This window comes from Chaetodon trifascialis, chromosome 23 (genome assembly GCF_039877785.1).
Source record: "Chaetodon trifascialis isolate fChaTrf1 chromosome 23, fChaTrf1.hap1, whole genome shotgun sequence".
Classification (NCBI taxonomy): Eukaryota; Metazoa; Chordata; class Actinopteri; order Chaetodontiformes; family Chaetodontidae; genus Chaetodon; species Chaetodon trifascialis.
In genome coordinates this window covers 5045434-5065608 of record NC_092078.1, presented here as the reverse complement: position 1 = coordinate 5065608, position 20175 = coordinate 5045434, and the positions used below count along the sequence as shown (strand labels likewise).

General features: G+C 41.3%; 1 protein-coding gene and 1 long non-coding RNA gene across 2 annotated transcripts; both read right to left on the bottom strand.

Annotated features, from left to right (window-relative positions):
* Positions 1-6262: 6262 nt before the first annotated feature.
* LOC139351764 (ladderlectin-like) lies at positions 6263-17730 on the bottom strand. Its single transcript, XM_070993770.1, has 9 exons — positions 17644-17730; positions 9032-9176; positions 8835-8925; positions 8649-8687; positions 8519-8530; positions 7280-7389; positions 7002-7121; positions 6808-6919; positions 6263-6498 (listed from the first exon to the last, which is right to left on the bottom strand). The coding sequence occupies exons 3-9, from the start codon at positions 8905-8907 to the stop codon at positions 6431-6433; spliced, it is 534 nt and encodes a 177-aa protein (XP_070849871.1). The 5' UTR covers positions 8908-8925; positions 9032-9176; positions 17644-17730; the 3' UTR covers positions 6263-6430.
* Positions 7489-8516, bottom strand: LOC139351395 (uncharacterized). Its single transcript, XR_011603577.1, has 4 exons — positions 8501-8516; positions 8343-8384; positions 7847-7876; positions 7489-7520 (listed from the first exon to the last, which is right to left on the bottom strand). It is a non-coding gene; the product is annotated as an uncharacterized lncRNA (long non-coding RNA).
* Positions 17731-20175: the final 2445 nt, after the last annotated feature.

The following is a 20175-nucleotide window of genomic DNA, read 5'->3' as shown; positions in this document are numbered from 1 at the left end:
CAAATGTAACTATGAGCTGGACAAAGGTTTTATGGTCTTCATGGGCTTTCATTGACACTGCACCCTCACCCAGAAAGACCATTTATCAATGAACTGATCTCTGCATGATTTAATGTGTTGAAATAACCCTCATTTAAGAAGCAGGGGAAATGATGGCTAGTTAAAATTTCAGCAGAGTTTTAGCTGCATGTATACATCCAGGAAAGAAGCATTTACGCCTTACGATCAGTCTTTGAATCTGTCTTTGAGCTCAAAGCCTTGTAGAGTGTCGCTGCCCACAAAGTCCACTGGCTGCCTCATTTCAGACAATGTTAGTGACTCCACCAGAAGCACCGCAGCATGCTTCAGAACATTTCTGTCTTTATATTTTTACAGAATCTCACATCACATATCAATGGGTTGAAGATCATGAGCAGTATTTTTACATGAACTTAGAAGAAACACTGGCTGGTGCTTCTGTTTTAGTGTTTTCCATGACATTTATTCAAATATCTTGTGGAATATTACTGTTATTTTCTACTGTGCAATAGTACAACAACACTGTATTTTGTTATCCATATTTTACCTGTGCAATTCAAATTTTTCCATTGTTCACAAGGCAATATTATACTATATTTTTCGACATCTCCTTTTAGTTCTTGCTGTCTGTAACGACTTAATTTTCCCAGCATAGAATCAATAAAGGTTTATCTTATTTATATATTTTTTCTTGCATTAAGAGTTTATCCACAGAAGCCTGACTGTTTCACACAAACACAAGAGAGAACTTCCTCATTTGCAAAATAGGACTGGAGTCAGCAAACACATCCGTACACTAATTTACTATTGGTTATCATAGACCTGGTATATAGTAAAAGGGAAGTTTGCGTTTTTTTTAATTGGCTGTCAGTCTCTTAGGGTTAAAATGATTGGTTGCGATCAGATGGTCACAAGACAAGAGGTTGTATAAAAAGGGAGAAATGTTTAGGACTTTTACAGTGCAGAGGCTGACTGACCGGAGCAGGTGAGAAAACTTCCGCATCACTAACAAAAACGAATTGTTTTATTATATAAGGGGAATGTGATTTTTTTTTTTCTTTTTCATTTTATGGTTTAACTAATCGGCTGACATCGTGACTGTTTCTGTCTTCCTACTGACAAAGTCAGAAAAATAAACGCAAGTAGAAAAAGCCAAAGTCTGCGTATGAAATAATGAAAGGCATCGTTCACAATCTATCAGCATTTCATTTTGCAGGTGGTGGATGTTAATTATACACAGTGTTTGACTTATTACTTCATGGTGTGTTTCTATTAACATGTTAACATGCTCAAAAGCCCTCATTCTGTCTATCACTCCAGGCAAGATGAACGTCGTTCTCCTGATCACCGTCATGTTCACTCTTGCTCTTGCTAATGAGGACAATCCACATCCTTGTCAGAGTAACAATCACATCAGTGCTTACAGCACTTTTGTTTCGAGACATGTCCTTCAGGATTCCTTTTCGCAGAGGACTGAAGTGTGACTGGAGTTCATTGTGAAATGGCCACCAATTAGATTGAGGTAATAGCATTACGGACAGGTGTGCTTTTACAGCATTTGTGAAATTCTGTCAACTGTGTCAACTGAACAATCCATCCTCACCAGAAAAAGCAAACTGTTACTGTTTCACAACATTAATGATGTGAGGACGAAGGTTCGGTACCATGACGGTCCGCCTTCGTTGTATTTGCCTGTCGCTGGTACTCTCCGATGGTGATGTCGTTGTGAGAGTGATTGGCAGTTGACATATTTAGTCGTTAAGGTGTGAGGATATGTTGCAGCTGAGTGACCAACATTGCATATTGATTTCAGATTGTTTTCACTGTTTAACTTTATCATCACCGTCAACTGTGCACTGAAACATTGATCTCATTATACAGGTATTTGCTTAAGCACGGACTGTGCAACAGACTTCATCAGTCCTTCATCGAGAAGAGGGATCGGATTCGTGCTGTGCAGACCTGTAATGGCTATGGTCGGCCCCTGTTTAAAGCGTACCGAGGCAACTTATGCGTCAGTGACTCAGCCATGGTGGTGTATGACGTCACACTTCGCAAGAAATGGAAGTGCAAAGTTAAAAGAGTGGTGAAAAGGGTCACATTTGTGATTGTGGCTTGTGATAAAATCAACCACCAGTGCCTCCCAGTGCATTTTGAGGGATCCACCAACCAAAGGCCAAACAAACATGCCAGTCCCTGCAGACCTCACACTTAGAAAAGACCAAGTGTTTTAGGGTCAGCAGATATTGGATTCCAGTTGTCAGGCTCATTATTGGCCTGACATCGAAAACCTCTGTCAAGCTTAACTAAATGAAGCTAAACATTAAGTTAGTTGAGTTTTGGAATTCTTTATACTGTAGTTAATGCAAATAATGCATCATTTACAGTGTCCATTTTACACATGGTGAAATTTAAATTGTTTCATAAACATAAACCACAGAGCCTATTTACCATTTTTGCTGAAGATATCTGTGGAAACAACATTTTATTCCAAGAACTGGCACAGCTTTGTGGAAGTCCTTGAATCCGTCTTGAGGATGGATGACACTGAAAGTGCTCTTTTCATAACAACATACTGTGGCAGTTCAATCGGTACGTTTACCACATGTTCAAATGTAAATTCTAGCTAATTAGCTCTAGACACAACGGATAGCTGAGCCTCTGGGATCACTTTGAGGGTTTGGTTGGACAAAACAAAAATTGGACCAGATGATGATGAGGAATCAAGGTTATTACAATTCATCCTCTGGAGACTATGAAGCTGTCCAGGTCAATGAAGGACTACAATGTCAACCTCGTGCCAGCGAAAGAGGAAATGTCTGCCTGTTTTTACCACATGAACCCTCACAGGTCATCAGATGGATCGGCTGCTAACCATTCCCCGAGTGCAATCTAAACATAGAGATGCAGCATTTAGTTACTGTCCACCACAGGGCTGGAGCAACCTTCCACAGGACAGTAAGACTTGCTGCAACCTTGACACCTTTAAATCCACGTTAAGAACTTAAATGTTCTGCACTGCCTTTCACTGATCTATAAAAGTCCAGTATGTAGGATCTAGCGGCATCATTGCAACGAACTGAACATCCCTCACCTAATGCTTCCCTACGGTGGCCGCAAAACATGCAAAAGGCCCTCTCTAGTATCTCTAGAACCCTTCTAGACATTGTCCGTTCTGTACAAACATGGTGATGCAATATGGCAGACTCCATGGAAGAGGACCTGCTCACTCTAAGGTAACAAAAAATGCAGCCAGTCTTATTTTTAGGTAATTATAACCCTAAACCTAACCCTAACCCAAACGAAAGTAAACTTGGATATTATGTATTTTAATGTTTATATGCTGTTTTAGAATGTTTTTAATACATTATGAAAACTGGAGCACTGCATCACTGCTCCGGTTAGGGTTAGGGTTTTTATTGGTTTAATCAAAAGATAGCAAACCACATAGTCTACACGCCACTTTTGCATTTCAGTTCAGAGTTAATTGCCAAAAAAAAATAAAAAAAAGTTGGAAACTTTAACAGGTGTAGAGGAAGGACAATAGAAATGCTTCTACGATGAGACAAAACAGAAGTTTGTTTCATTTGAATTAAATAAACTATTAGCTCACAGATGAGGTGTTAATTCTGATGTACCTTTCTAGTCAGAAGTCTATTGCATTGTGCACATCCAAATTGTACTGTGTGCACTCTTTAACCTGCAGTAGCCTCAATAACAACTTTAATAATTGAAAGAAATTAAAGTGAACACACATGATAGAATTTCAAATATGTAGATAATTTCAGATCTGTTAAGAGTAAAATTGTCCTTGTAAAGTGAAGTGAGTCATAACTTTATTCACTGTTTTTCAAACATGGCCGACCAGAAAACCACTAAAGGTGGTACGTGAATCATCTTGCCAAACATGTGTATTTGCCCTCATGCACACATACACATGGTCCCCTCGCTGCAGCTGCAGGAACACTGCATTTCCTCCATTATCAGCCTGAAACTGGGTGGATCACACTGTAAGTGTCAGATCTTGTGGTAAAGGATAGATAAGAGAAAAAGGTTTTTCCTGCACTGCACAAAACATCTGGTGAAAACTTTTGAAAAGTCATTGAAGATTAAGACCTCGCCTGTCTGGAAATCATGCTTTGAACTTAAAACCTTCAAAATTTAATTACATTTTGGCACATCTACATGACTGCAAACATTTTACTTATTTATTCTTAAACAGAATACAGAAAATGTCATAACAGCTGTACTCACCCGTGAATCCATTGTAAGCATTGCCAATGATCGTTTTCACTGTTCTGTAGTCCACCAGGGGCTCTATTTTTGACTACACCGCCGGCGTGGCGCAGTGGTATTTTTGTGCAGCGCAGGCAGGCTCACGGTGCACTTGGTATTTTGGTAAACCGAGGTGCACAGAGGTACTCCAGGATGGGCGTTGCGGCGCAGTAGGGGGAGATGTCAGCATAATCAGCCTGCAGATTTGGATTTTCGGTCCATTTCGGTCCACACCGGTGGCGTAAAAGTGCGCTGAAAGCTCTCCACCCCAGACCTGGTCAACTCTGTGCACCAGCGGCGCACCACCGGGCAAGTGGATTTTCGTAAACTGGCGGAGTTGTGCACTCACGTCACCAATACCTCACAGGCAGGTTTCCACAGTGTCTGGCATTTCACTGCAATCAATAATTAGAAACAGCCATGATTCAATGCAACTATCTGAGTCAGCACATACAGTCAGACCTAAATTTATATATTTTGATCAGTATCTCATCTGACCACATCGCAAGCGCGTTCGGCACGCATAATGGTCACTCACCCTGACCAGATCCCCAGGACTCATGTGTACCCAATGACTCATATGATGTCTGGGTGGGTCAATGATCATGCAAGAGAATAAATGCCTGATACTCCCCACCAGACAGTTAGAACTGAAGAAGCCTTTTGAATGAGAGGTGAAACATCTTCTACAACCACAACCAGGTCCAGTTGCCCTTACCAAGCCCTTATTACACAGTTATGGTTTTAGTTAAGACATCTACTTTACAAGGTTAGGGAACCTCAGTCAACAAGACCACAATCATAACCCCAAGGAACAATCGTAGTCATAGTTGACTGTTGGAAGAAAACAGGAAGTGAACACAATTCCCGTCTTCATCCCAGCAGCAAAGAGCCAGAATTCCTATGACTTGGGGGCTATGTCACTTGAATGTAAACAAATATCACTTTTGGGAATTTGCAGCAGCAGGTGATGCTGTTCATCATCTTGGGAGAACCGTCTCATTGATATGACTGCAGAGTGGGTGATTTGGCTGTTTGCATTGGACACAGCTGTCGACAATCTCCTCTCATCCATCCATCCATCCATTATCTATGCCGCCTATCCCTTTCGGGGTTGCGGGGGGCTGGAGCCTATCCCAGCTACAATGGGCGAGAGGCGGGGTACACCCTGAACCGGTCGCCAGCCGATTGCAGGGCCACATTCAAGGACAAACAAACAATCACACTCACATTCACACCTACGGACAATTTCATCAATTAACCTAATGAGCATGTTTTTGGTCTGTGGGAGGAAGCCGGAGTACCCGGAGAGAACCCACGCATGCACGGGAAGAACATGCAAACTTCACACAGGAAGGCCCCGCCTGACCCGGGGATCGAACCGGCAACCTGGCAACCTTCTTGCTGTGAGGCACGCGCACTACCTGCTGCGCCACCGTGCAGCCCCAATCTCCTCTCAATTATTGTTAATTCTATTCATCTATCTAAATTCACATTACTGCTGTAAGTACTGTAGAACAGGGTGACACACTATTTTATTTGGCAAAATATAAGAATTAGAAGCTGAAAATGCTGAAATTGGGAGATTGTTTTGTGTGAGTACATTTCTTGATATACCAGATATTACCACACTTTGGAGAAACGTGGGTGATCTACAGTACCAGCAGTGATACTCCTGTGATAATTGTGTCACATCTCAGTGGGAGTGCAGAGTTTGAAAATTTCATCTTGTTGAATTCTGTCAGCATTTCCACAATGTAATGTAAAAAGTTGTGATGTTCAGCATTATTTAATGGTGCTATGGAGCACTTTGAGATACAGGATTTAAACCAATAAAGCAGGCACACAAACTCACAAACAAGCTCATTTCAATGCTCAAATACTTTAATGATTAATTATGAGTCATACAAGAAAGACTGTAGAATAAAGTTGCACAAAAATCCTTATTTTCATCACCATTCAGTCTGCTCTTATTTAAAGCACAAGGCCTAAGAGGCAGCTCCTATTTACGTCACTTGTCGCTCCTTTCCTTGAGTAGCATTACAGCAATAGAGAAGAAATGCAGATTTGATTTGAGATATAAAGCCAGTGTTTGTGGTCCTGACGGGTACTTTATGCCTTTGTCTTTGTCCAGGAATCACATCCTCTTTGCACAGACAAATCCGTAACGATAGGAACATTGAACGTCATTCCAGCGCTTTGCAGCTGTATCACAGAGACAAGAGTCAGTCAGCAAGACACAAACCAAAACCTGACACGATAATGAGACCTTGATCCTAAAACTGTGCAGACGATGATTTATTCAGAGAGACTCAGAAAAACATCCTTTGCTCAGCAGTTTATCACTTTGTCATTCACTCTTTATTATTTTAACAACAAATGTGCCTTTTTTTTTTTTTTTTTCCAAAAATCAATGGATGTATTTTTCAGAGCTTTTTATATTTGCCTTTAATCATCCAGAACACTCACACGTTATGCTTCAAAGGTCAACACAAAATGGCAACTGTCATTTACCTGACCAGTTCATATGTACACAGTGCTCCCTGCGATAGCTGTTGTTAGGCTGTCCACGAGCCCAGGCCGCATAGTTGACTCGTGTACCATCAATCCAGAACCAATAACGCTCCTAGAAGGCAAAATGTTAACGTGTATTATACATGTAATGAAAAGGTATTACTTCAGTATCTCTCAGACCTTGTTTGATTTACCTGTTGTGCATCAGAGAGTCCGATCCAGGTCAGTCTGTTGCGTGTCAAACGCCTAAGATACAAATCCTCGTACCTATTATGCACAGATGCAAGGTTTCCACCATTGGCCTGACAGATTCTCTACAATGGAGATAAACAAACAGAGAGTGGAGTTGCTGAGGACAAAAACATAAACCGACTCAGAGGACGATGCAAATTGTGTTTGCAAAGTGTGCAAGTCCATTCAAGCAGAATAATCACGATGAAGACGCATTCTGCACTCGGATCATCGTGATTACCTGAGCCAAAGCCCAAGTCTTGGCTACTGGAAAGTAGCGGAAGCAGCGTCTTCCGTACCGAGCCCAACCACAGCGGCAACGAAGGGATCTCTTGGCAACTGTATGTTTTCCTGAAGGCAAATAGATAAGTCAAAGGGATGTCAAGTCTCAATTTAAAATTAATTCCAAATAAATGTAATAAATGTGGTAAGAAGTAACATCTACTGACCCTGGGAATCAGTCTCATTTCCACTTCCTGCCTCTGGAGATGGAAAGATGGAAAGTTTCACAGACAACAGCAACTATTGGCTGGTTCATCTTGTCAATTTGTTTACATAAATGCATAGAGCTTCTCTCTATATGTATGAGCAGGCATGATAACAAAGAATAATGCACTTTTGTCATGTTGTGTTTATGTCTGTGCACATATTATGTTGATTAAATAGCATCTGGTAATTGGTGCTATCTTCCTGAATCATTTCACTTCTGCAAAAATCCTTTCACGAGACGACAACAGTGAAGAGCAAGTTCAAGTTCAAGTTTACTCCAGCCTCCGACTTTCCCGTGAAGTTTGTTAGCTGTACTCACTTTCTTCAGATTCTGATTCGTCCTCGTCCTCTGAAAGATACGGACACTTTGACATATTAGTGATGGTGACAGTGGATGAAGGAAGAATGAGCAACAAAGAAAAGACTGTGGTTATTGCAACACAATTTGTTGTATTTTAAAACAGTGAACACAGATATCTCACATTATACAAGCCACATTGTACATCATTAACCTTTGTTTCGAGCCAGGAACACTAAGCTAAGCTAGCTAAGCTAAGCTAAGCAGAAGCATCAATCTTCTCATCTAAATCTACAAAAAAAAAAAAAAGAACAGTCTTATTTCCAAAATGTTGCATCTATTTATTCTTTGAAGACTGTGTGAGTTTGTAACAACTTCCCTTGCAGTGAGTCAGTGTGTTTGAAGAGGTTAAAGAGTTAAATGAGATGCAGGCTGTTGGTTTCTTTGTGTCAGTTTGTGGTAACAGGTTAGCAGAAAGACTCCTTTTCTCATAACACTAATATGTCGTTGCACTCACCTTCTGATCCACTCTCAGACTCGTCATCCTCAGTGTCAGCAGCTGGACAGTTTGACATATCAGTGAGTTTTTCACTCATGTCAAAGTAAAAGAAAAACTACAATATACATAACACAATGTGACGTGCTTGAATACAAATCTGAGAAAAAGACACTTACTTGATCCAGATTTAGGGTCTTCTTCTTCTTCTTCTGAAAAAGGTTTAACTACACCAGTAAGTGCCTGTTTTTTCAGTCTGGTTTTGTGCCACAGTGTGCAAACATGTTTCTTGTGTGCTTTGCTACAAATGTGAAAAAATGCTCTTACTTTCTGCAGCTGCTGCTGAAGAGGCCTCAGTTTTGTCAGCTGGACAGTTTGACACAACAGAAAGTGACTTCTCTTGATTGTTTGTGCAACAAACTGGATCTTTGTCTATCTAGCTTTGCCTTTTCTCCATTAAACACAATATTCAGAACGCTCGTATACAAACCCTGCCTGAAAACTCATACTCACCAGTAGCCTGAGTCAGAACCATCAAAGCAACAAGAAGCACAGACACAGTTAGCATCTTCATGGTGAAGTTCATGCAGGTGTTAAAGTTGACCTTTGATGAAAACACACAGACATGTTAATAAGATGTGTAGGGGACACTATGACTCCTTGTGACTGTCAATCAACTAAAGATAGGACAGAGAAGTTTTATCGCAAACCTGTTGCAGAATTATCTTCTCCTCTTCTTCTCTGTGTCCTTCCTCGGTGAAGTGTTAAGCAGGAGAAAGCGTAGCTCTTAAATACAGTTTCTTATTGCGCCATCCTGCGTGACAGAACCAGGAACCATGGACACACATACTGACACTGCACACACAAAATGTAAACCTGAAAGCACATGACAACACTTTCAGAGACAATTTCATATTTGTCCAGTGAGCGTGTTTGCTAAGTCTAGTGAAGCAAAAATGGATTAGATATACATTTCCAAACAATACTCTTCCATTCTTCCAGCTCTTTGTAAGTCCAGCAGCAAAAGTTTTATCAGGAGTGCACTCAGGGAAGAGGCAGTACAAGTTTATTAACATACAGTAACTGAGAACATTAAGCTAGATGGCAAATTAAAAGAATATGTGTGTTTATAAAACTGAAGCCGTGAGCCTCCAGAACTGCTTCATTGTTATTTGAAATAGCTTGGATGGTGCCACACGAGATCTTGCACACTTGAAGAGAATACATTGAAGGCCTATCTGGAAAAGGTGGGGGACCTGTCATTATGGTGCAAGGCTAACAACCTATAACTGAACAGCACACCCCAGAGGATCAACGGGACACTTTGAAGGCAAGAAAGGTGAGGTAACTCCCAATGACGGCTCCTGACAATTTTCTCAGGGTGGGCAACTGTTGCGATGATTGCTAAGATGACCTGTTCAATGAGTAAAATAATAATAAATAAAAGTCAGATAGCTAATTTTACAGTGTTACATTGTTTTGTTTAATTTGGTTTTCCTGTTCAACCACTAGATGGCAACACCAGACATGAAAGGTACATACTATACAGTATTTTTGTATAGCTATATCAAGGTAAGTGTCTCAAATACAATAAATTAGGTTCCACGATAATACACTTCCATCGTGGCATCAACAGATACATTGTCATCTACTAGTTTGCCCATGAAATCACTGTTAGCACAGTACACAATTTATAAGCACCATGGATGCCATAGCAATAATCAAATCAAATCAAATCAAATTATACTATCATCAAAACTGTAATTAATCAAATCTGAACAGAACATGTTCAGTATATACAGTATTTGGCTGGTAATATGCAATCAATACAACTATTTATAATTCAACATTTGGAGAGCACAACATAACACAATTCACCATTTAATAACACACTCACTCATCACTCGACGACTGAAAGGCAATTCCCTTAATGAAATGATGTAGTTGCAGTTGCTAGCCATGTCAATCTTGCAGTCTTCCGAGTCCTGACACATGTGTGCGCTGTAAGTATCTTTTTTTTTCTTTTTTTTTTCCCGTGCACTGTGCGTATAGTCCGAGCACGCATCAGTGCGTATCAGTAGTCTGCTGCAAAATATTTAAATCCAAACAGTCGGGTCCCAAATCCTTCACCCTTTTTTAGTCCACATCCGACTGACGAAAAAAGGAGTTTCACGTAGAGAAACAATTGAGTTTTCCTTCACCACAGTCGCCATCCTTCCTTCACAGTCTCCACTAGCCATCTTTTCTCTTCTCTGGAAGTAGTTACAGCTGTGGCACGAATGCTTGCTGATGGACGTGATCGATTCGATGAATTGTCCAATCACGCTAAGATTAAAAAATTGGAAAACAATGCCATTGGTCTGGGCGCACAGAGGTGCGAAATAGAAGAGAATTTTCATGTGCCAATGAAAAGTTGTCTCTGCTCGTAAACAATAAAAAAGTTTGCTAGCTCTCATAGACTCCAGTATTACCGGCGCCCTTGAGGAGGAGGGCTTTATATCAAATGGCAAATCGCAAGTCTAGCCTAAAGTCGGACGCATTTAATGGTTGCTGGCAGTGTGGCAGGTACCACTACATCATTGCACAAGTAAAAACGCGATTTATTTATTTATTTATTTATTTTTAATTTCATATTTGTTAGGTTTGATTGATTCATGGTTGATCTTGCTTGATCAGCCCTAGCACCCTCTATTGACCAGCCACCACTGGTAACTCCCTTTCCACCTCGGACAGTTCCAGAAATGTAGGCTCTTTTGGGGGGACCTTTGTGGAAAACATCCTAAAAGAGAGCATCACCAACTGGTATAGGAACTGTTCTACTTGGTTCCCACAGAAAGTGGTGCGTTGACCAGATTACAAGTGCAAAGCTTGAAATACAAGTGCAAACAACGACCAAGACGCACTGGGATCCAATGACTCCAACCACTTGCTGAGGTGGTCTGGGATGTATGTGACCACACGTCATTTTTAGTGTAAACACTAATGTGTCCCTGACGAGGATGTAACAGGAACATACCTCATCAATGCAGGACATGGTTGCAGTGCACCAACACTCAAAAACATGATGAGGACCTCTGATGTCCGTGGACTGCAGGGTCCTTTCTCGCCCTGAACTCAGGACTCTGTCCTGTCAATCTCAACAGTTGGAAAAGCCTGTATGTGAATATTAGCTCTTGAGAGTTTTATTTTCTTAGCTAGCCAGTGTGGAACAAACATGGCAACACATAACAACAGTGCACGGAGCCCTTTGACCGTCTAGTGGAACATGCACATTTGCATATTCGCACAGAAGTGTGTACAAAACTTGATTATTTGCTGATTGACTCAGCGAGTCACAGTGTAGAGTTATGATTGGCCTCTTTCTTTCCTGATTTCTTTGAATTGGCTAATGCCTGTTATACATACTATGAAGTGGAAAACATCTGTTTACCAAATGAATTATGTCAAGCAAGTTGTTATGGTGAGTATTGCATGGAATGTTCGTGTCAGAGTGGGAGAGAGCCTAAAAAAATTCCAGATTTTTTCTCTTTCCACACTCCTCCCAGCCACAATTTACACTCTACATGCGTTATTTTTTTTTTCCAAATTTGTCGACAAATTTTGTTCTGTCTCTCATAATGCGCTCAAAAAATCAGAGAGACTTACAGAGTTTGAATTAGCAGCCTCTAAGTGCAGCCATGTCTGTCTCTGCTCCTCATTGACTCCAATACAAAGATTTTCTGAGAGAAGCAGAAAGGACCCCTGTTTTAAACTCACAAGTGTCTATAAAATATTTTCTGTAGAAACACTGAAATCACACCAATCGTTCAGGAAGTCCTTACAGCAATGATGGTCTGTGTTTTTTTCTGATAGGAGCTATGGTTTTGTCAGCATAAGCCCAAATATCAGACCAGTGCAGAGGCAGAAAATGGCTCTTTTTCTCCGTGTTTCTGTCTGCCTACCGGGGGCCCCTATCGTCAATGGCAACCACCTCAAGTTGCTGTGGCAACCTCTGAGCCTCAGTGTTATGCCCAGTCTAGGGGTGTCTGAGACACAACATGAAAAGGCCCCATCTTCCCCAAGTCCCAAGGATCCACATGGACAAATGGTTGAATGAATAAAGAAATTGTAGATTTTATTTACAAGAACTAAAGGATGGTAAATAATATGCTGAGTCAAACTTCAGGAGGGACTAATGCCAAAATAACAAACAAAACGATCATATCTAAAAAAATAAATAACTAACCTAATAAATTATAGAAAAACAAATGACAAAACCTTACCTTCCTAACTAAATAAACAGGAGAAAACAATATCAACCAAACTGGCAGTCCCACCCTACTTCTCAACAGAAGCTACTCCAAACGTTAATAAGATAACATGTGGTCTGTTGGGAGATGAGGGAGATAAGGTCCGCAGCCTGCTAACCACCAACGACCCCCATCTTGGCTCTTTATATGTCCGGTGACACCCTGGCGCGACCAATCAGGAACGAGGACAGGTACGCTCCTCCAATCACCGCCGGGCAATGGCACAGGCCAATTTGCATTGAAGACATGGGGCTCTATTTTTGACTCCGCCAGGCGAGGCGCAAAGTCAGGTCCGCTGCGCCGATGGGGCGTGGCGGCGCAGACTTTGGTATTTTCGTGAGCTGCGCAGCTGGCGCATCTCCTCCTCCTTCTCATCCTTCTATATTTTGTGGTATATTTTGTTTATATATTTATATTTTCAATATAAATATTTTGTTTTTATATTTGCTTTTTATATATATAGTTCTCTTTCTTTTCTAATTTTATTCTAATTCTATTCTTGTAAGGAGCACTGCAACAAAAACAATTTCCCCTCGGAGATAAATAAAGAATTTCTCATTCTGATTCTGATGTCTAAATATGAGGTCCTTAGATGGTAAATCCTCGGCCTCCTCTTCATCCTCCTCAAAGCAATGATGTACTCCATCGTTGCAGATAACGTTAAGCATTACAATGATAACATTTGTATTTGGAATGAAATTACGTGGGTAATAGCGGACAACATCATCACTTACGTTTTTTCATGTGTCTGTCTCTTTCTGTCTCTCGAGTGCTCTGAGATAGATGCAGTATATATGCTCTGTAGGATGCCACGGCTGTTTCTGTTGGCACAGCAACGTTAACCGATTAGTTCGCATCCCTGTTTCACCTGTATACATTCAGTCAGGGTGAGTGACCATTACGCGTGCGAACGCGCTTGTATGTGCTGACACAGACAGTTACATTGAATCGTCGCTGTTGCTAATTATTGATCGCAGTGTGCGTTCGATGACTGACCGAGCACTGCTGAAAACACTGTTAAAACCACGCTGCCGTCTTGTTGACGGTGTGATATATGGCGTCATCACGTTTTCAGTGGATAGCCGTTATTACTTAGCCACACATCCAGAGAGGTGTCCCCCTGAAAGACTCTAGGGATGCTAGAATTCGCCGGATGAACGAGTCATGTGCCGACCCGGGGAAAGTGGCATACACATTCGTCACCAGGCAATTTGAGTCACAGATCACCAGACATCCCTGTTTCACCTGTGTACATGCAGTCAGGTTGAGTGACCATTACGCGTGCCGAACGCGCTTTCGATGTGGTCAGATGAGAAACGGATCAAAATATATAAATTTAGGTCTGACTGTATGTGCTGACACAGATAGTTGCACTGAATCGCGGCTGTTGCTAATAATTGATCGCAGTGAAATGCCAGACACTGTGGAAACCTGCCTGTGAGGTATTGGTGACGTGAGCGCACAACTCCGCCGGTTTACAAAAATCCACTTGCGCCGGCGGCGTACGCCTCTGTACGCCTCGGTCTACTAAAATACCAAATGCGCCGTGCGCCTGCCTGCGCCGCTCGAAAATACCACTGCGCCGGCGGAGTCGAAAATAGAGCTCAAAGAGCACACAGAGAGCAGGGAGCAAAGAGACAATCCCAAAACACAACGCTAGTCGTAACACTCAGTACGTACACACAAACACACATATGTAGCTTCATGTGATTACAGATACACACACAGAGAGAGAGACACACACAAACACCAACACACAGGTAACTTTATCAGTTACAGACACACACACACACACACACACACACACACACACACACACACACACACACACACACACACACACATGTAGCTTCATGTGATTACAGATACACACAGACAGACACACACAAACACCAACACACAGGTAACTTTATCAGTTACAGACACACACACACACACACACACACACGTTTGCATTGGACACAGCTGTCGGTTATCTCTTCTCACTTATTGTTAATTCATTCATTCTGAATTCACATTACTGCTGTAAGTACTGTAGAAGAGGGTGAAACACTATTTTATTTGGCAAAATATAAGAATTAGAAGCTGATTGCTACCACCTGCCGAAATTGGGAAATTGTTTTGTGTGAGTATGTTCATTGATATATGAGATATTACCACACTTTGGAGAGATGTGGGTGATCTACAGTAGCGTCAGTGATGCTCCTGTGATAATTGTGTCACATCTCAGTGGGAGTGCAGAGTTTGAAAACTTCATCTTGTTGAATTCTGTCAGCATTTCCACAATGTAATGTAAAAAGTTGTAATGTTCAGCATTATTTAATGGTGCTATGGAGCACTTTGAGATACAGGATTTAAACCAATAAAGCAGGCACACAAACTCACAAACAAACTCATTTCAATGCTCGAATACTTTAATGATTAATTATGAGTCATACAAGAAAGACTGCAGAATAAAGTTGCACAAAAATCCTTATTTTCATCACCATTCAGTCTGCTCTTATTTAAAGCACAAGGCCTAAGAGGCAGCTCCTATTTACGTCACTTGTCGCTCCTTTCCTTGAGTAGCATTACAGCAATAGAGAAGAAATGCAGATTTGATTTGAGATATAAAGCCAGTGTTTGTGGTCCTGACGGGTACTTCATGCCTTTGTCTTTGTCCAGGAATCACATCCTCTTTGCACAGACAAATCCGTAACGATAGGAACATTGAATGTCATTCCAGCGCTTTGCAGCTATATCACAGAGACAAGAGTCAGTCAGCAAGACACAAACCAAAACCTGACACGATAATGAGACCTTGATCCTAAAACTGTGCAGACGATGATTTATCCAGAGAGACTCAGAAAAACATCCTTTGCTCAGCAGTTTATCACTTTGTCATTCACTCTTTATTATTTTAACAACAAATGTGCCATTTTTCCAAAAATCTATGGATGTATTTTTCAGAGCTTTTCATATTTGCCTTTAATCATCCAGAACACTCACACGTTATGCTTCAAAGGTCAACACAAAATGGCAACTGTCATTTACCTGACCAGTTCATATGTACACAGTGCTCCTTGCGATAGCTGTTGTTAGGCTGTCCACGAGCCCAGGCCGCATAGTTGACTCGTGTACCATCAATCCAGAACCAATAACGCTCCTGGAAGGCAAAATGTTAAAGTGTATTATACATGTAATGAAAAGGTATTACTTCAGTATCTCTCAGACCTTGTTTGATTTACCTGTTGTGCATCAGAGAGTCCGATCCAGGTCAGTCTGTTGCGTGTCAAACGCCTAAGATACAAATCCTCGTACCTATTATGCACAGATGCAAGGTTTCCACCATTGGCCTGACAGTGTCTCTACAATGGAGATAAACAAACAGAGAGTGGAGTTGCTGAGGACAAAAACATAAACCGACTCAGAGGACGATGCAAATTGTGTTTGCAAAGTGTGCAAGTCCATTCAAGCAGAATAATCACGATGAAGACGCATTCTGCACTCGGATCATCGTGATTACCTGAGCCAAAGCCCAAGTCTTGGCTACTGGAAAGTAGCGGAAGCAGCGTCTTCCATACCGAGCCCAACCACAGCGGCAACGAAGGGATCTCTTGGCAACTGTATGTTTTCCTGAAGGCAAATAGAGAAGTCAGAGGGATGTCAAGTCTCAATTTAAAATTAATTCCAAATAAATGTAATAAATGTGGTAAGAAGTAACATCTACTGACCCTGGGAATCAGTCTCATTTCCACTTCCTGCCTCTGGAGATGGAAAGATGGAAAGTTTCACAGACAACAGCAACTATTGGCTGGTTCATCTTGTCAATTTGTTTACATAAATGCATAGAGCTTCTCTCTATATGTATGAGCAGGCATGATAACAAAGAATAATGCACTTTTGTCATGTTCTGTTTATGTCTGTGCACATATTATGTTGATTAAATAGCATCTGGTAATTGGTGCTATCTTCCTGAATCATTTCACTTCTGCAAAAATCCTTTCACAAGACGACAACAGTGAAGAGCAAGTTCCCCGACTTTCCTGTGAAGCTTGTTAGCTGTACTCACTTTCTTCAGATTCTGATTCGTCCTCGTCCTCTGAAAGATACGGACACTTTGACATATTAGTGATGGTGACAGTGGATGAAGGAAGAATGAGCAACAAAGAAAAGACTGTGGTTATTGCAACACAATTTGTTGTATTTTAAAACAGTGAACACAGATATCTCACATTATACAAGCCACATTGTACATCATTAATCTTTGTTTCGAGCCAGGAACACTAAGCTAAGCTAGCTAAGCTAAGCTAAGCAGAAGCATCAATCTTCTCATCTAAATCTACAAAAAAAAAAAAGAACAGTCTTATTTCCAAAATGTTGCATCTATTTATTCCTTAAAGACTGTGTGAGTTTGTAATAACTTCCCTTGCAGTGAGTCAGTGTGTTTTAAGAGGTTAAAGACAGTTAAATGAGATGCAGGCTGTTGGTTTCTTTGTGTCAGTTTGTGGTAACAGGTTAGCAGAAAGACTCCTTTTCTCATAACACTAATTTGTCGTTGCACTCACCTTCTGATCCACTCTCAGACTCGTCATCCTCAGTGTCAGCAGCTGGACAGTTTGACATATCAGTGAGTTTTTCACTCATGTCAAAGTAAAAGAAAAACTACAATATACATAACACAATGTGACGTGCTTGAATACAAATCTGAGAAAAAGACACTTACTTGATCCAGCTTTAGGCTCTTCTTCTTCTTCTTCTGAAAAAGGTTTAACCACACCAGTAAGTTTTTTCAGTCTGGTTTTGTGCCACAGTATGCAGACATGTTTATTGTGTGCTTTGCTACAAATGTGAAAAAATGCTCTTACTTTCTGCAGCTGCTGCTGAAGAGGCCTCAGTTTTGTCAGCTGGACAGTTTGACACAACAGAAAGTGACTTCTCTTGATTGTTTGTGCAACAAACTGGATCTTTGTCTATCTAGCTTTGCCTTTTCTCCATTAAACACAATATTCAGAACGCTCATATACCAACCCTGCCTGAAAACTCATACTCACCAGTAGCCTGAGTCAGAACCATCAAGGCAACAAGAAGCACAGACACAGTTAGCATCTTCATGGTGAAGTTCATGCAGGTGTTAAAGTTGACCTTTGATAAAAACACACAGACATGTTAATTAGACGTGTAGGGGACACTATGACTCCTTGTGACTGTCAATCAACTAAAGATAGGACAGAAAAGTTTTATCGCAAACCTGTTCCAGAATTATCTTCTCCTCTTCTTCTCTGTGTCCTTCCTCGGCGAAGTGTTCAGCAGGAGAAGGCGTAGCTCTTAAATACAGTTTCTTATTGCGCCATCCTGCGTGACAGAACCAGGAACCATGGACACACATGGACACACATACTGACACTGCACACACAAAATGTAAACCTGAAAGCACAAGACAACACTTTCAGAGACAATTTCATATTTGTCCAGTGAGCGTGTTTGCTAAGTCTAGTGAAGCAAAAATGGATTAGACATACATTTCCAAACTATAATTTTCCATTCTTCCAGCTCTTTGTAAGTCCAGCAGCAAAAGTTTTATCAGGAGTGCACTCAGGGAAGAAGCAGTACAAGTTTATTAAAATACAGTAACTGAGAAACATTATGATAGACGGCAAATTAAAAGAATATGTGTGTTTATAAAACTGAAGCCGTGAGCCTCTAGAACAGCTTTATTGTTCCTTGAAATAGCTTGGATGGTGCCACACGAGATCTTGCACACTTGAAGAGAATACATCGAAGGCCTATCTGGAAAAGGTGGGGGACCTGTCATTATGGTGCAAGGCTAACAACCTATAACTGAACAGCACACCCCTGAGGATCAATGGGACACTTTGGAGGCAAGAAAGGTGAGTTAACTCCCTTTCCACCTCAAACAGCTCCAGAAATGTAGGCTCTTTTGGGGGGACCTTTGTGGAAAACATCCTAAAAGAGAGCATCACCAACTGGTATAGGAACTGTTCTACCAGGTTCCCACAGAAAGTGGTCCATTGTCCAGATCACAAGTGCACAGCAACCACCAAGACACATTGGGATCCAGTCACTCAAACCACTTGCTGAGGTGGTCTGGGACCACATGTGACCACATGTCATTTGTAGTATAAAAGTTAATGTGTCCCTGATGAGGATGTAGCAGGAACATACCTCATCAATGTTGGACATGGTGGTTGTTTTGGTTGCAGTGAACCAACGCTCAAAAAACATGGAGAGGAGCTCTGATGTACGTGGACTACAAGGTCCTTTCTCGCCCTGAACTCAGGACTCTGTCCTGTCAATCTCAACAGTTGGAAGAGCCTGTATGTGAATATTAGCTCTTGAGAGTTTTTTTCTTAGCTAGCCAGTGTGGAACAAACATGGCAACACATGACAACTGTGCACGGAGCCCTTTGACCGTCTAGTGGAACATGCACATTTGCATATTTGCACAAAAGTGTGCACAAAACTTGGTTGTTTGCTGATTGGCTCAGCGAGTCATCTGCCTCCCTCCCTTGTGGGGTGCCACAGGGATCCATCCTTGGCCCTATTCTGTTCTCATTGTATATCTTACTACTGGGATCAGTTATAAAAAAACACAATCTGTCTTTTCACTTTTACGCTGATGATTTGCACATATATTTGCCCTTGAAACCAAACAAAAATACTGCACTTACTAAACTGTTGGAATGCGTTACTGATGTAAAGCAGTGGCTGGCACGGAACTTCCTGCACCTAAATGACAGCAAGACCGAATGTGTCTTGTTTGGCACGTCACCTATCTCGAATGTTCTCACAGCTGACTGTAGTTCTTTGGCCCCCTTTTTTGAAGCATCTGTGAAAAAGTTTTTTTCAGCTCCGTCTCCTGGCCAAAGTGAAGCCGTCGGCAGGATCTCGAGAAGGCAGTCCATGCTTTCATTAGCTCAAGACTGGATTACTGTAATGCCCTTTATGTTGGCCTCAGCCAGTCTTCAATTTCACGTCTCCAACTAGTACAAAACACTGCTGCCCAATTTTTAACAAGCACGTCTAGACGTGAACACATTACCCCTGTTCTGTCGTCACTTCACTGGCTCCCGGTTCATTTTAGAATTGATTTTAAACTGTTGTTGTTTGTTTTTAATGCCATCAACGTCCTGGCTCCCTCCTACTTGTCTGACATTTTAACTATCCGTGATCATGGCAGGGCCCTGCGTTCTTCGGGTCAGCTTCTGTTAGACGTCCCGAGGTCAAGATACAAACAGTGGGGTGATTGTTCTTTTGCTGTCGCTGCTCCAAGACTGTGGAATAAACTGCCCCCCGACATTCACACCACTACTGATCTCGGCCTTTTTAAATCGAAGCTGAAGACCCACTTTTTTAGATTGGCTTTTAATTCTGGCTAGGACAGCCTTTTTTTTTTTTTTTTTTGCTGTTCTATTTTATATGCCTTTGGAAGGCTTTTAATAACCTGTAGCACAGTGGCACTTTCCTTGGTCAACACTTGTGTCTTATTGTTTTTGTGTGTTCGTTTTTCTGTATGGTTTTATGGCATTGTTGTAAAGCACTTTGGGTACCTTTTTGGTTATTGT